The sequence below is a fragment of the Tachypleus tridentatus genome, chromosome 2 (genome assembly GCF_004210375.1).
Source record: "Tachypleus tridentatus isolate NWPU-2018 chromosome 2, ASM421037v1, whole genome shotgun sequence".
NCBI classification, from domain to species: domain Eukaryota; kingdom Metazoa; phylum Arthropoda; class Merostomata; order Xiphosura; family Limulidae; genus Tachypleus; species Tachypleus tridentatus.
In genome coordinates this window covers 69,694,003-69,711,634 of record NC_134826.1, presented here as the reverse complement: position 1 = coordinate 69,711,634, position 17,632 = coordinate 69,694,003, and the positions used below count along the sequence as shown (strand labels likewise).

At 32.4% G+C, this 17,632-nt stretch overlaps 1 protein-coding gene across 1 annotated transcript in view; it reads right to left on the bottom strand.

Annotated features, from left to right (window-relative positions):
• LOC143244156 (mitogen-activated protein kinase 1-like) overlaps positions 1–17,632 on the bottom strand; it is a 38,445-nt gene that overhangs the window by 7,357 nt on the left and 13,456 nt on the right. The window contains exons 5-10 of the mRNA XM_076488328.1: positions 13,574–13,706; positions 11,508–11,579; positions 9,132–9,211; positions 7,979–8,057; positions 6,277–6,386; positions 2,781–2,908 (exon numbers count right to left, since the gene is read on the bottom strand). Coding sequence (XP_076344443.1) covers positions 2,792–2,908; positions 6,277–6,386; positions 7,979–8,057; positions 9,132–9,211; positions 11,508–11,579; positions 13,574–13,706 — 591 coding nt within the window. The 3' untranslated portion in view covers positions 2,781–2,791. The remainder of the gene's footprint in view (positions 1–2,780; positions 2,909–6,276; positions 6,387–7,978; positions 8,058–9,131; positions 9,212–11,507; positions 11,580–13,573; positions 13,707–17,632) is intronic.

Here is a 17,632-nt window from a genome sequence, read left to right as displayed (position 1 = left end):
AAAGCTAATTTTCAAAGCCATTCACTGTTTGTGTGTAACGGTTGAGAGTAGTTCTTTTCATTTAAGAAAATATCAATCTCAGTTCTAAGCTAAAAAATCCCAACTTGCCCTACCACACTTTAGATTGATGGCTTAGCTGTGGGAAGGTTGTGTTGCAATTTTTTGAGCTTAGAACTGAGATTGAAATTTTCTTAAATGAAAATTCTGCCAAACATTCAAAGAATTGATAATGGTCAATTCCACAAGAGAGAATGAAGTGCACTGTTGAAACTACAGGTGACATGACACATGACACATCCAGATATTTTCCACAAAATGTCTGCTAATGAATAATACAGGAAGAACCATAGGCTTGGAACAACCCACACTTTCAACAGCTTTGTAAATGTACCCAATTAAACCTTTTCCTGCACTACACATTTCTACCACCATCTGTTGTAACATACTAAAGCAGTTTCCATTCCAGGTTGTACAGAGTTAGTGATTTTTCAACATCTTTGAAAATGTCCTCACCTGTGGTTGTTCCATACATACTGTGCACAGAAGCTAATTCTCCAGTCACTTCAAAACTAGTATTGACTCTGCAAATAAACAATAGCAACCGTAATGTTGACTCATTAAGTGCAGTGGAAAAGCAGTCAAACTCTTTGCCCTTATCTTTCAGCTGAAACACAACACTGTTTTCAATGTCCTTGACTTTATGAGCAACTATTATTTGCCAAAAGGCTAACAATCTTAAATAAGTCTACTTTTTCTGAACACATTTCTTTAACTGCTTGAATTATATATAACTTAATTAGCTCACCATCGATAAATGGTTTTCTTCGCTTGCCTAATGGATGTGCCACTAAGAAACTTACTCTTGTGGCAACTTTGTTCCTCTTAAACATAAACTGTTGTGATATTAAGTTACATTTCAAGGTTTCAAAGTTGTCTGAACGTAGCTTTCCCGTGAACTGAGAACAGTTTGATAAGCTGGTGTTGTATTCTTTTAGCACTGAGATAGTCTCATTGCAGGTTAAGCACACTTTGTTACATGATTCAATAACGAAGTAGTCCATGCTCCACTGTTCTTTAAAAACAAGGGAAGAAGAGAAAGGAAATGAGACAACACAGCACTAAGCGATATGACATTTTCCAGCTAATAGAAAAGTGTATCACACCTAGATTGGCTTTTCCTCAATTATGTTTTATAATCTATTTTTATACCATTAAAAATGATAATGATATCCTTACATCATTTTATTACTTTAGTGAACTGATGGTGGCTGGCTGTACTGCAACTAAACTGGCTTTTGCTCAATTATATTTTATTTTTACAATATTAAAAAATTATATCTTTAATAAGCTGTTGGCAAGCCGGATGCAGTCCGTGGGCTGTAGTTTGGATACCCCTGTTTTAACATACCTATCAAGTTGAAAAGTCATTTTTAAGAAGTTTCATTCATCTGGCATTTGTGGTTGGATTCATTTTAAAATAAACTTTTCTATAAATAGTACATAAACCAAAAATTACATACAAATTACAAATCTGAAGGAGGAATCAAGGTTTGATTCCATGTAAACTTCTCATAAACTTATGGGACTTAATTTAAACTAAGGTAATGTTAAAATGAGAGAGAGTGAAAAATATAAAAAGTACCAGATAGGAAGTTATATACACATATATAATTATCAATGCAAAATATATACCACATAAGTGGGTACAACTGTAACAAGATACTTACTTCCATAAAAACACCAAGTTTTTTTTTTTTTAAATCTGTCCCTTTCCAGATTGTTTTTCTTCAAATTTATTCATATTAAACAACATGTAACAATAATATTGCAGTTTCGAGTAAATGCATGGTAAACAGAGAATACTAGGAACTAATTTTAAGAATTAGAGACTATCCAAGGTTAAATTTACATTACAATTTGTGCTTCAAGAGATTTATAGGGTACTAGAATTCAGTTCTTATAGAGCAAGGGTTCCCAACCGGTGGGTCGCGTAGCCTTGGCAGGGGAGTCGAGTAGCCTTGTTAGAAGTAGCTTGGGATAACATTAATTTTATTTCATCAATTACATTTTCAAGTCGCGAGTGCCAAAAGGTTGGGAACCCCTGTTATAGTTTTATCAGTTTTTTAATGAAGAAAAATTTAGCCAGTCCTTAGGCAAATATAATAGTATCACCTTGGAATAAGTCACTTGAGTGGACACCTGTGGTGATGAAACTGTTAGAAACTTGAAAAAAAACTTTAAATCAGTGTTTCCTAATCTTTTTTGGCCAAGGACCCCTTTGAGAATCTAATTCAAAAGCTATGGATGCCCTCTCAAGAAACATTCACAAAATAATGGAGAAAAAGTTGTCTTTTAACCCCTCATTCATGGACCCTCTGAGCTCCCCATGGACCATCAGTTAAGAAACCCTACTTTAAATGTTTCATTTTTTAAATTTCATGAAAAGCTACTCAAGGATTCTCCCTCTTAGCCATATCTAATTTTGATGCGATAAGACTAGAATGAAAATAGTATTCAACACTAAGAATTACCAAGGTTTGTAATACTCTTTCACCAATGTACAGTGATACTGTTATGTTATAATGACTTTACGACTGAAAGGACGAGCATGTTTATTTGGAAAATTTGAACTCATGATCACGAGTCGACTGCCCTAACCCACCAGGCCTTGAAGAAAGTTTAACAGTACTAAACAATAACATTTTGCCCAGCAGTTTTTCTTGAATCCAAGCTACAGTGACAAAATAAAGATGGTTGTGAAATGTAAGGTAAACTCTTACCTGATAAACATTTACTGCTGAAGGTTATGTTTAAAGCACACTGTCTCCTCAAAAATCAGTTCTTTGAGTCTTTCTTTTGGCAGGTCGTCAAGTTCCATTTCAAATCGGAATGGTTTTTCAGCTACGGGCTACAAAAAGTAAAATCAGATTAGATCAAAAACCAATTTTTTAACCCTTGAAATATTTAAACGTCTTTTATTTTTTAGCATCACATCTAGTAGTATTATTAAGCCAAAAAGAAATGATAGACATGTGTTCAGAGGACAATATCATGGATTTGTCTCAGACACTTCTTTGGACCCAACAGGTATCTTTTAAATAGTTGTCTTACTGACAATTCATTGGTGAGTGACAATGATGGATCTGGTTCACTTGACAAAGTTCCATTTGCTTAAAGCAAATGACTGATTAGCAAGAAAAAGATCTGCAGATCTCATCACTATTTAAATACGAACTCCCAAAAAATGAACTAGAGAAAGTTCCAAATGGTTACTTTTTCAAAAATAGTGTGCTCATTAGCAAATGGAGACTACCAAATATACCAGTCTCACAGGACTGGGCTATAGTTAAGTGTTGTTCTAAAAGTGCATCGTTCCGATATATTGAAAGTGGCCCATGAACTCCCCCATCTGTGGTCACTTAGGAGGTAAGAAGACATGTGACAAAATTATGAGACATTTCTTGTGGCCAAAAATTATGTAAGATGTTTCAAAGTTTTGTAAAACTTGTCAAGTGGTTGGAAAACCTAACCAGAAAATTCCTATTGCTTCTTTGAAACCTGTTTCAGCTTTCAAAGAACCCTTCAGTTGTGTAATTACTGTGTTGGGCCTTTACCAAAAACTTGATTAGGGAACTAGTATTTGTTGACTACCACGTTTGCTTCCACACAATTCCCTAAAGCTATCCCCTCAAGAAACATCACAGAAAAAAAATAATTAAGATTGATTAACTTCTTTATTTTTCTTGGCTTTGTCAAAGAAATTCAGTTTGATCAGGGATCAAATTTTATGTTTGGGTTGTTTACCAGCTCAGTACTAGACAGATCAAATTATAAGATGCTCTTGAAAGATTCCATTACACCATGAAAACATATGATATGGACTTACTCTCTTGATAATAAGAAGGATTGGGATGAAAGAGTTAATTTATTATTATTATTTGGCTATTCAGTGTGTGATCCTCTGAAGTTGCTGAAGGAACAGTAGTTGGAAGATTACCCCAAAAAATTGACTTATTGGATTATGCTTTCCAGCTCTGGTCCAGATTGTTAAGTGCTTATGAACTGGCTCAAGATAACTTGAAGTCATCCCAAGCTAGAATGAAAACCATTTATGACTGCAAGGCTGAAGAATGCAAGTCCAGTCCTGATGACATGGTCTTAGTACTACCACCAACTGTGGGGCATCCACTCAAAGCTAGTCACAATGGTCCCTATAAGGTTGTTCGGAAAGTCAAAGAGACAGACTATGTTTTAAAAATACCTGATCAGCGAAAGGCTACCCCCAGCTGTGTCATATTGAAATGTTGAAACCCTATCACATCTGAGATGCATCTGAAGATGTTTTAGCTGTTTAGCATTCTCCTGATATTAATGAGTCTCTATGACTCAGAAACCCATAAGTTTGAAAATGTTGGAGATAAATATAACAACAAACTGAATAATTCCAACACCTTGGCCAATCTTGATGCCAAACTCAATCACATGCCACCTAGATGAATCCAGTTAAAGCTGATAACATCTGTGTTGGTGCACTTTTATGTGCTATGTAATTTTATTATCATAAGATTATTTGTATTAATCATATCACCTACTGTCATGATTTTTGAAATTATATAATTCTTTAACAATGTATTGTATTTAATAATTTGTTAGGAGGGAGGTGTAATGGATTTACTCTTGTACATTTATTTTAATGCCAGTGCTTGTTTCTGTATAGTTTTCTTTTTTGCACATGTCCTATATTCTTAAATGTATATTACAGAAGTACTACCTGTTCTCGATATTTGTAGAGAATTCTTGAAATAGTAATATGTAAATGTACATAACAATAAACCAGAAAATCGTCCAAAATAAATTATAATACTTGACAAAAGTAAAAATAATAATGTAGTTCTCATGCTGTAAAAAACCCCCCACAAAAACTAGACAGAGGTTAATCAACTATTTACTGTGATTAACAAGAAAGTAATGACAGTTCACAGGATATTCAACTGTCAATTGCACCATCAAATGTTATGTAATCAACCTTCTCCATTACTGGTAAGAGCTAATGATTATGCAGCATACTGGCCAAAAAAAATAATAAACACAATAAATCTAACTTTCAACAGTGCAGCAGTCATGGTAGTTTGTTTTCTTCATTATTATCAATCTGCTATCTGGTGTTTTTGAAAAAAGAAATCCATCTGCAAATATGGTTAGTACAAAAATATGACACTGATTTTTTAAAAATATTTTATAATGGGAAATAATGTAATGTTCTTAAGTTTCTTAAAAAAATTTCAGATGCCTTTACAGTGTAAAAACTTTCTTTTTGTTTTATTATTAAGATATTATAACACTGATCAGATGAACTTAACTGTGATTGTTCCAAACTTCGGGTAGTTATTTATGAGTAGCACTGTTCAAACATTCCACTGTACAAGTTAATGAACTAGGTTAGTACCACGTTTTTAATATTTTATTACAATTTTGAATAATAAAAGTAGTAAATCATTTCATTAAAATATTCTCCTTAAATACTTCTGTTTAGGCTAAATTCCAACAGGATTTATGATCTCCATTACTGAAAATTTTTTTCCTGCTCCACACAGAAAGAAAATTCCTATTTACAAATAATTTGTTATTCTTTTGAAATTTAATATTTAAGTGAAGTATCTGATTAGTCTGTGTTCAGAAAAACAAACAAACAAACAAACATTTGAACATGAATATGTAATCTAAAACACACAAAGACATCAAATATGGCTACAAAATATCCCTACAGGTTGTTTCAGATATCAGCCATTCAATCTGCCGACTTGAATGTACACATTACGTGAAAGGGAATGTTTAATTCTATCCATTTTGAGAGACGACAAACCAGAATAACAGCCATTCAACCTGCTAACTAGAATGTACACGTTACGTGCAATTGAAGATTTTATTCTGCCCATTCTGAATTAAGAAAAACCATTAACTGTCCTACAATGGTATGGAACAGAGTATATTACAATTTGTTCACACAACTTTAATGCTTTTATAAGGAAAAGGATAAAACTGTTTCATATTGAATGAATTCCCCAGCAGGAGAATGGAGGGTAATTTGTTCGAAAGGTCAATCTTTATTAAACTAAATTTTGTACTTTATGTATCCAACCTTAAGTAGTCTCAATTTTTACTGCCAGAATGATTAATTTTCACTAAAGTATGCTATCTTTCTGTCACAATGTCTATTGACACATTTCACAGTTTGATAGCATCACATCTATTATCATATGAATGAAAGTGCTTCACCTCATCATCAGGGTCATAATACTGCTGGAGATACGGATGGGCAAGTGCCTCCTCTAAAGTAATTCTTTTTTGGGGATTAAATGTCAACAGCCTGTCCAGGAGATCTATAGCTGGAAGAGGAAAGAATTATTAGAAATTCCTTTAAATAAATATAGAAACATAAAATTATTTATTATTCCTAATCCTACTACTGACCTTTGGCTGAACTCCTTGACATACTGAATACAGTTATCAATACTGACAACAGTTATAAAGTATTTGCTTACATTTATGATATAATTATTAATCTTACATGCATATAATAAATATCATTTTATTGTATAATAATTCATACTGTACATAGAGTTTCTTGCATGAGATGGTAATTTTCTGGTAGTTCACTAACATTTATGAGAATATTTAATGTAATATTTGTGACTTAACTAAAAGTTGATTTATGCAGAATAGATATTAAACTTTTTTTTTTAATGCTAATCAATCTAGGATAAAATTACCAAGACATCAGAGTTCCAGAACTACAACCCAAACCTGACAAGAGACCCCAACAAACCAATATTTCCGAGACTTTGTTACACATTGCACGCAAACAGTCCTGGTATTAAACACCAACAACCATCATTTAAGTATGAATGCAACACAGTTTTCTGTGACATGTGTTATGAGTTTCTTGCTTTAAAGGCTTACGTTCGAGCTGTTTTCAGTACATAGGAAAAAATAAACTTTTATTGAAAGATTTTATCTGAGCTAACATGTCCATTACCAAACAAATTATCTCTTGAATAATTATACTTTTCAGTTCGTTTTGAATTTTGCGCAAAGCTACTCAAGAGCTATCTGCACTAGCTGTCCCTAATTTAGCAGTGTAAGACTAGAGGGAAGGCAGCTAGTCATCACTACCCACTGCCAACTCTTGGGCTACTCTTCTACCAACGAATAGTGGGATTGACCATCACATTATAACGTCCCCACGGCTGAAATTGTGAGCATGTTTGGTGCGACGAGGATTCAAATCCGCGACCCTCAGATTACGAGTGGAACACCTCATCCCACCTGACTATGTCGAGCCATCACTTTTCAGTAAAGTGGTGAGAGAGGTACTATGAAGAAGTTTTCACTGGAAAGTAACACAAGCACAAACAACTTACTTCAAATATTTCTACTACAGAACTAGTTGCATGAAATACTAATTAGACAAGAGAAAAAAATTCAGAATTTAATGTGCTATGTTTCTTATATACATCTCAGTTTGCTTGTTTTTCTTACCAAATTTTTATATACAAATAAATAGTACACATTAGATGCCTATTGAACAGCATATAAGTGTGACTAAACTAACTGGGCCTGAAAAGTCCATTTCTAAGATAGACAAAAAAGTAAGTTTTCATAGACTCACTGGTCAGAAAAAATAAAGAATTTTCCACCTAACTTGTTTGGCAAACAACCAACTTTCCAACCTGAAAGACTCACAAAATCGTATTACAGGAATCAGAATATTTCATGTTCTTTAGAAAGAATACTTATCAAATTATCAGGATTTCATTGACATCTGAAATAGTTTCTCTAAAGTCCAAGAATGATCACAAAGATACTGACTGTAAAACATGCACACAATCATACAAATATTATCAAAATATATCAATAGAAAGGTATCATAAAGAACATATACACTGTTGGTGTACTGTGACACAAATTCCAGTTTTACCTTGAGGATTGGCTCCTGAATATAGTTTCTCCCATGGAATTTTGGGTTTAGGTGGAAGTGACTGGAGGTAACTCCTAGCCTGAAATATAGTTTACACAATCAAAGAAATAAATGGTTAATTCTGACAAAGAACTTAACATAACTAAATGCAACTGTATTATTTTTTTTGTAGATAAAGCGTACTTTTAATTAGAATATTGCCAGCTGTGAAAAATCACAGGAGGCACTTGCCCATAGACACCCCCCACATACACTTCAAATTCAAATTATTACAACAGAAAAATAAAAGACATTTTATAAAGATTATTCTATAAATAATGAATTTTAATGAATGTTTCTTCTTAATCAGGCACTGTTTATTATTATTATTATTTTTACATAACATTAAGTGGATTTAATTTTCATTGTAGTTTTCCAGTCTTTCTGTGACCACTGGCCTCAAACTGTGTAAATTTTATTTTTGTAAGGGCCACTATAATCTCTGCAACAGGCCACCAGAGTAAAGTGACCAGATTAATCTTCTGTTACAAAAGACAATCAACTTGATGTTAACTGTGTACAAGATACTTGTAACCCTCAAACCTAGCATCCAATTTCTTGTTCGAAAGAATTTATTATACTGTAGAGTACCAGGGAAACTTATCATTGCTTACTATTAGACCTATACGTACTTCCCTTTTATGAATGTTTTTATTTTGTCTCACCTTATAAAAGAGCCACAGAAGAACCAATTTTTCTCTCATTTTAACTATATGATGTCATTGCAGTTTGCAATGATAGTAAATATTTTGAACAGTGCATCACAGATGTACAGAAATCAGCTGGATATCAACAATGAAATGCAATTTCATTTTTTGACAAACACAGGTAATAAAGTTATCTTAGAAAACTCAAATCTGAGATTATTATTATTATTATTTTAACAGACATCTATGTCTCAAGTGCCTTGTGACTGGCTACAGCACTATAAACTGACTATAACATGGAGACTTAACTAACAGATATTACAAGTTAAACCAGCCACTAACACCACATTTCAGTCTCTATGCTACGATATTGATTTACGAAAGATTACAGTGACAAGGTTAACCAGAATAACTTTGTTTCAATCATTTTAGTGTAAAACCTATACAAGAACACATCATTTATTTACCTTTTCATTGATGATACAACTGAAATCTTCTTGTGATGGGGAACCAAGAATCCCAAGAATAAGGTTTAACTGATCCAAATCTAGGGTGCAAAATAAAAAAAAATTAGTTTATTAAATGTAATATCATGAAATTACAGACAGGTTGAATAAGATAATTTGAACAGAAGAGTGTGAATAAAGTAAAGAAACACTAGCTTGTAAAAACTCACATTCCATTACTCAGTAAAGAAACACTAGCTTGTAAAAACTCACATTCCATTACTCACTCGACACAAGCAAACATCTTGTGTGACTAAAATAGTTTTCCTCTAATTTATTACAGTAATAAAAGTTTGGAAAACAAATGGTACATATTTAATATTTCAGTATGAGCATACTGAACTCATGGTGCAACTCAGAACATGTTCGTTTAATCAACAATTAGAACTAATGGCACCACTGTTTACATCAGAGATATGCAACATTTTATATTTATGAACAGTCAAAGTTCAGTTACTGAACATGTTCAAAAACAATTGTAATAGTTAAACCATCAACCACAAGATATAATCTTTGTCATAATCACATTTACAGACTATATCAGTAATCCACTAAGAAAATAGCATTTGTAACAAACGTTCTGTTATGTATTGCATTGACAACAAATTAATCTCGAATCCACATGAAGAACATTTATTCTCAACAGTGCCTGATGTCTGTATCTTTACAAACCAATTAAACTGTCTCAAAAAAAAATAAAAAAAAAATCATGCACTAAAGAAATTTTCAAACAAAACATGAGGTCCCATGGTAGGGTGATGTTATTTTTTTAATATTTATAGAAATGTTTCAAAGGTTATAAATGACCAAAAGTTTGTGTATTAATAAATTATTTGTTTCATTTGGTAATAAAATATCTGCTGAATATAACTAGATATTTCACAAGGAGCAGGTTTCCTCTTTAACAACACAAGTTATCAGAGCTTTAATGGACACCTAAACTAAACTGACACAACAAAGACACCAGTGTTTGATATAAAAATATCAGTGTTCACAGTATCAGTTTGGTTTGTTTTGAATTTTGCACAAAGCTACATGAGGGCTATCTGCATTAGCCATCCATAATTTAGCAGTGTAAAATTAGAGGGAAGACAGCTAGTCATCACCTTCTGTAAAACAGAAGAATCTACCTTTCTTAACCCTAGAATTATAATCCTTCTCTGTGTTGATACAGTATTCATAAATGAGTACAGTATTTGTAAACTTCTCAACCATCAACAAAGATGTACGTCCACTTAAGGAGTCAGGGTTAAGACAACAACTAAATGGATGATTCTATTAAAAATGAAAAGTCGAGGCAAATTCAGATCAAAAGGAAAAAAGGATTTTATCAGAACATGTATGAAAGTTTTTCTTTTTGCTTCTATACACCAGTTATATTACACCACATGAGGTCAAAGTGTACATAACCTATCACAGAGTACCCTCTAATGTCATATTTATTTTATGGCTATCTACTATTCTTTTTATTCTACACCGATAATTTAAGGATAGCTTGTTGCACACTAGAGTAAATACCAGATAAAACACATACATTCAGTTGATTTAATAACCAGAAAGGGAAAAACAAGTACCATGAATGGTAGTGCTAGCATGGATGAACATTTCATGATCAAGAAAAATGTTACTCCAAGGAAGGAAATACAATTTTACAAATAAATTACTCACTACTACCTCTGTACAAGTAACCTCAAAACACCTTTAACAAAAGGATCCCATGGAACACAAACTATAGTTTTCAGTGCTGGCAGTAGCATATGAACAAATTAATAGGGACTAAGCCTGTATGTAATTATACCAAGGTAAGTTCAGCATAAGAGCTACCTTTAACCAAATTAGTTTGAAGATATTGAAACAAATCTTAAACTGAAAACTCACAAAACTAATATACCATTCTTTCTTCAGTGTTAATTTCACAACGTTGATTATATATGTATGTGTGTGTGTGTATATATATAGACACACATTTTATATTTTACGTTAATACTAATTATTAGAATAATTCTTTTTCATTAATAATTTGACCAACAGGAAATGACTATCACACTTATAATGCACTCATAGCTGTGAAGTGTGGTTTTACAACAACAGTATTAAAGAATGGATTCTTAGATTTAAAATAAAAGAAACTAGCCACTAAGTTGCACACAAACATTTTATGTAAATTTTTTCTGTGCCAATATTAAAGCATTATGAATATTCAACAATGTAAATGTAACACCTGTGATTCTTTACAAATAAAACATTTACTGAACTTGTTCTAAAACATTTCATCTCCTCACTACAAGAAAACATTCATAAAATCTATCACAACATTTTAAAAGGAAAATAACTTACAATGTTTTCCTGGGAAGATAGGTTTATTTGATAACATTTCTCCTAAGATACATCCAACAGCCCAGATGTCAACTGGGTTATAATGTTAAGAATGTTAACAATGCAACACCTGTATCAAATAAAGAGTGAGGCTCCAACTATTTCCAACTGTTAATTTATTATGTAGTACAAGCATTTTAATACCAACAAATACTAATATGTTTCTTGAGTGACCTAATTCATAAAAGATGTGTGTTTTTTAATATGGATATTTAATTAACAGAGTTATGCTTCAGATGTGTACAGGGTTAAGAGTCTAATCAGTAGAAGATTCATTTTTAATTTCCTACAAAGCTACCGAGGACTATCTGTTCTAACCGTCCCTAATTTAGCAGTGTTTTACCAATGATTGGTTTGTTTTGAATTTCATGCAAAGCTACACGAGGGCTATCTGCATTAGTCATCCCTAATTTTGCAGTGTAAGACTATCAATCATAGATAAATTCACAGTACTACACATCAATATCCAGGGTGTTATTGCTTCCAAGAAATATGAGATCAAAGATATAACTAACATCATAAAACCAGATGTCTTTGTAATTAGTGAAACACGCCTCTATAACCATCACAGGTTTAAAATAAAAGGATATTTTATTATCAGACAGGATAGAAAGGATAAGAGTTTCAAACAGAGGAATTTTATTATTGCATAAAACTGAACTTATAGTTCAGGAAGTAAGAATACATTCCTCAAATGAATCAGTAGTAATAGAAGTAAGAAATAAAAATAATACTAAAGTAGCAGTGGCGGGCAGTTACTGCTCACCTAGCAAAGTATTAGATGCCAATTTATTACATTCCATATATAACCACAACCCAAATATAGTAATTATAGGAGATTTAAATAATAAACATATCACCTTCAACTATAGATGTACAAACCCTGATGGTAAAATACTTTATAAATTTCTAACTGGAACTAATATGATTCTGTTAAATGATGCAACACCGACACATATCTCATACACACATGGCACCAGCGAAATACTGGACTTATGCCTGTGTTCGTATAATATGTATCGCAAATTCGTAAACTTCTCTGTTGGTCATAGATAGTGACCATCTTCCAGTCTAGTGTATCTTCAATCTCACACTCCACTCAAACAAAATTAAAGTAAAAGATAGATTAAGTTATAACAAAGCTAACTGGCCACAATTTCAATCAGTTATAGAACAAATTTTACCAATGGAAGTACTTAACTTTGCCGTGGACACATCAGATATAGATGCGTATAGTCATATAATCTCCAAGTCCCTAAAACATGCAGCCAACAGCTCAATACCGAAACAAAAACACTCCACAACACACATATGGCAACCACGTCAAGAAATAATACACCTAATAAAAAAAAGAAGAAAACTATGCAGACAGTACATACAAAATCAAAGGAAGGCAGCTAGTCATCACCACTCACTGCCAACTCTTGTCCATTGTCTACTCTTTTACCAATGAATAGTACGATTGACTGTAACATTATAATGCCCCCAAGGTTGAAAAGTACCAGCATGTTTGGTGTGACAGGAATTTGAACCTGCGACCCTCAGGTTACGAGTCAAGTGGCCATCAGTAAAAGGTGATGTGGAAATTCTCAACTAAATCATTGCCCGCCAAAACTTTATTTACTTTACACAGTTAATGACAATATGGCATGTATAAACAAAACTTATTATGTACTACACATCTATTCAACATATAGTATGATTAGTGCACAAATTCAGTTGCAATTTGCTGTCATTACAGATGGATGCACATTCTCCCCACATATATATTGAAACTAATACAATTCAAGGGATTACCGAAATTTCACAAATTAAATAATGTTTTACTAAATTTTCATAACTTTACAGGATCAAATTAAATTTCTGAAAAAGAATGCAATAAAGTACTTGGACAATTAACACAAGTTTCCATTTATATTCTTTGTAAAAGTTATTAGAAAAAATATATTTTCCTGTGTATTATTAGCTTCCCAATAATGTATCATAATATCTAGTTCTTTGAACCATAAGCAATTCCAGAAGGATACTTGATTTTGTGTAGCCTTTACTGTTCAACATGATTTCTGGTGCACGGTACCATCTGGTGGCAACGTATTCTGTTAGAAGTCCAGTGTGATCGTGGTCTGGATCAGCCACACGAGCCAGGCCAAAATCACAAATCTGTCAGGAAATTGATGAAGGTACATATTAGTGACATCTTGAAAAAACTTTACTGAAAATCAAAGAATTAAAGAGAACACAAAACTCCATTTAAAGCAATATTTTTTGAAGTACGATTATATTTCTGGATTTGAAAGGCTCAAACAAGTAAATATAAAGGACTGTTAAGAGGAACAAATACTGAAGTATTCATTATCATTTTATCATTGTCTTGAGGTTAAATTCAGTAAAGAAAAAAGTTACTTACTTAACTATCAAAAATATTCATTTTGTTAGTAGCAGTGAACAGTTTTTATACTCATCTTGGCACATACATACACAATTCATGCTACTTCGTTTGTTACAGTATGCAGGCCATTTTCAACAAAATGTGACAATTAAGACTAAATTATATCTATGTTTTTTTCTGTCTTCTCTGGGATTAAACTTTATATTTTAGTAGACATATTGATAAAACTAATTTTTTCCCTCAAGGAAAAAAAATTGTTTAAAGTTCTTCAGTCATATCAAAGAAAACACTTGATTTAAATGTGACAAAAATGTCCATATTGTTACCTGGCAAAAGTGGAGACTACAATAAAAAAGTTGTACAGTCTCATAAATGACGGAGGTGTATTCTATATGACTATTAGAAAAATTATTTCAGGTTTCTGAAAAAGGATTAATAATTCTAGTTCAGCTTATGTTAGATAAATTTATCCAAGAAAGATGTATGGCCCAGATTTCTGAAATACGTGTGTCTTTACCATTACCATGGGCAATGTCTCCCAAGAAATGTTCACCATCATCTACAGAGATGGCAGCACTTTAGCTCATATAAAAGACCAGGATGTAAGGATCAGCCATATTGGCTCCAAAATCAAACAGGACTTAAAAGTGGACAAGAATCTGTCAGGTAAGTTGCTAAACTAAAGTTGTCTCATAAATACGTCTTTACTGTTACTGCCAAAACACGTATGAAAACATATAGAATCATTGTAACATATACACACACATATATATATATATATATACACACATAAGCATTTGTTATTTCCTCAATCAGAAGAGAAATGTAGATCCCTCATGGGAAAAGTTCATTTAAATATATCTTTAATGGTGTCTTTACTGTTACTTTTGTGAGGTAACAGTATAGACATGTTAAACTTTGAAGTTTATACTGAATTAATTCCCTCAAACTTAAATGTTTATGATTCTTATGAATGTCATATCAATTTTAATAATGGGTAACCTTGACTTATTATTCTTAATTATAGATAACATCACATGGACAGGCCTATCTTTCTATTCCTAAATAGAGGTTTCTAAATCCGGTATCAGGATGTTTCCTTGTCAGGTCAGTTTCCCTAACAGATATTGGCATGTCTTTGGGTCGGGTGGAGGAAATGTTTGGGTCTGGTGGGAAAAAATCTCAACAATTCCCTTTCTCCTTTCTTTCATTTCCCTAAATCCATTTAAAGTTTTGTAAGCTTCATAAATAGCCTGTCTCTTTCAATATACTGAAAAATACTTCAACCCACTCATAAGCTGAGGTGAAATAGGCCTTTAATTCATTATTCACCAACAAATGTGTGCATGGTGAAAATTCTGCTGTGTTTTCTATTCCAGTGATGTAAGATGCCTAAATCAAAATCAGAAATGATGAGAGCTATGCAGGCTAGAAGGAATGAAGATAGCAAAGCACATGATGCTTGTCAGGCAAGAGAGAGAGGTAAATTAAAATTGTTGATTGGTCTTTGTATGGTTTCTCTGAATTTGAAAAATCGTAATGCTTCTTTGCCTGATTACACAATATAATCAACACAGCAAGTTTGAGTTAAACTGTTTTGAAACAAGTCTGTTGGCCAAGATTGCCCAATACCATATCATTAAAACTGGTACCATCAACCATTGTACAGTGGAACCTTATTAATTCACAGAAAGAGGGATCCAAAACACAGCATTTTAGATGAAGCATATTTTACAGTTTTATACCCTACAAATTGTTTGAAAAGTTGTAGTGAAGTTAGTCAAAACATGTCAACTTTTACTCCTCGTGTGAGTGTGGCATCTTTGTGTGCGTATTGACACCCAGATGTAGAGTCTTTGTATGAGTGAATACTCATGTATAAAATCTATAAAGGGTACCATGAAAGTACATCAAATTTTAGTCAATGAGCTGGGTTCTCTGCATCATCAAACACTGTCATGTTATTACAAGGGATCAGGTCATAAATGTGATTGTCATTCCCCCAAAACAGAATCCATGCCCACAATAACAATCTAATGATGCAGCAAGTAAATCTTCTTGAAAGAAGATTAGCTGAAGGCTATGATGTAGAAATTCTTGATCTTGAGGTACTCTCATCTGATTAATAAAAAGGAGTACCATCTACAGAAGGTTTAGATAACACAGACTAGCCTCAAAACCAGTTCTTGAGACACACAAGTGTTATGCTGTGTTATTCACCAGGGGTGAGAAAAAAAATCATTTTACATTGGTTGCTTAATTGATTTAGAAAGCATGAAATTTAAAATTCCTTAAACAGATTGGTGTTTGTTCCCAGTACATCTTTGACTGGCCAAGACAAGATAATATTGTCACCAATGTTGACGAGGAATTCACATAGAAGGGGGTGATATTTCAGGGACCACCCCCCATTCAACTTGGATATGGAACAAGTCACTACAATTAAAACCATTATGGCTTGTGTTTAATATGTTTTTGTCTGCTGTGAAGTTCCAACACAATGTACATGCTTATGACACCACTTACACATGGGGGACAATGATTTTCATTTCAATGTGGTTGCACAAGATCCTGCTATTAATGGATCAGTATTAATTAGTTACTGTTCAACATGTTCACAAGTTATTTCAATGACATTTTTGTTTTGAAATTGGATAATGCAGTTCATTCTGAAGTTGCTGGAACAATTTTCATTTCAATATGGTTGCTCAAGATCCTGCTATTTGTGGACCAGTATTAATTCATGTTTACAATTATATATTGTTCACAAGTTGTTTCAATAAAATTCGTGTTTTAACTTGTATAATGCAAGCCATTCTAATTTTTTCTTTTACATTTTATAATGTTCTTCACATTGCTCGGTTTCTTATTCACTATACTTGATTTTTGAATAAATAAAAAGTATTCATAATATTTCTGATGCTTTCAGTTGTTTGTCTCCAATACTTGGATAGTATGGACTTGATATAAATTTTTAAAAATCATCTAACCCAGTATCTACCTACAAACTTAGCATCAATTCTAACCTGTATTCTGTTTCAAATTACATCATAATGTATAAATGCATTCGTAGACATTCATTATGCAAACACTTTCCATCATTTCATGGTAAAGATAGAGGCAGGTCTTTCCTGTTACCACAGTAACAGAAATGACAGATATGTAAACCCTAATTTTCAAAATTACAGTCATTCATAAAGATACAGCTGTAAGTATACAGTATTCCACTAGTTAAAATTTTCAAGACAAACATTATTAATACTTACTAGTATAATTAAAATATATATATATATATATATATATACATACATACCGTGTTTCTCCAAAAATAAGACAGGGCTTATATTAATTTTCACTCCAAAATATGACACTAGGGCTTATTTTCGGGGGATGTCTTATTTTGATATATTAAAAAAATGAAGTTATAAAGTAAAACTATTAAACTAACCATTTAAAATAAACTATTATTAAACTATTAAACTAATTAATAAAAAAACTAATAAAACTATTAAACTTTAATAAATTATTTTTTTTTTATTTCTTTCCTCTTCCTGCCACTCTTAACTAGGGCTTATTTTAAGGGTAGGGCTTATATTAAAACTATCCCCAAAAATCACACTAGGTCTTTTTTTTATGGGTAGGTCTTATTATCGGAGAAACACGGTATATATATAGGCAAGCAAGCTTACACAATGAA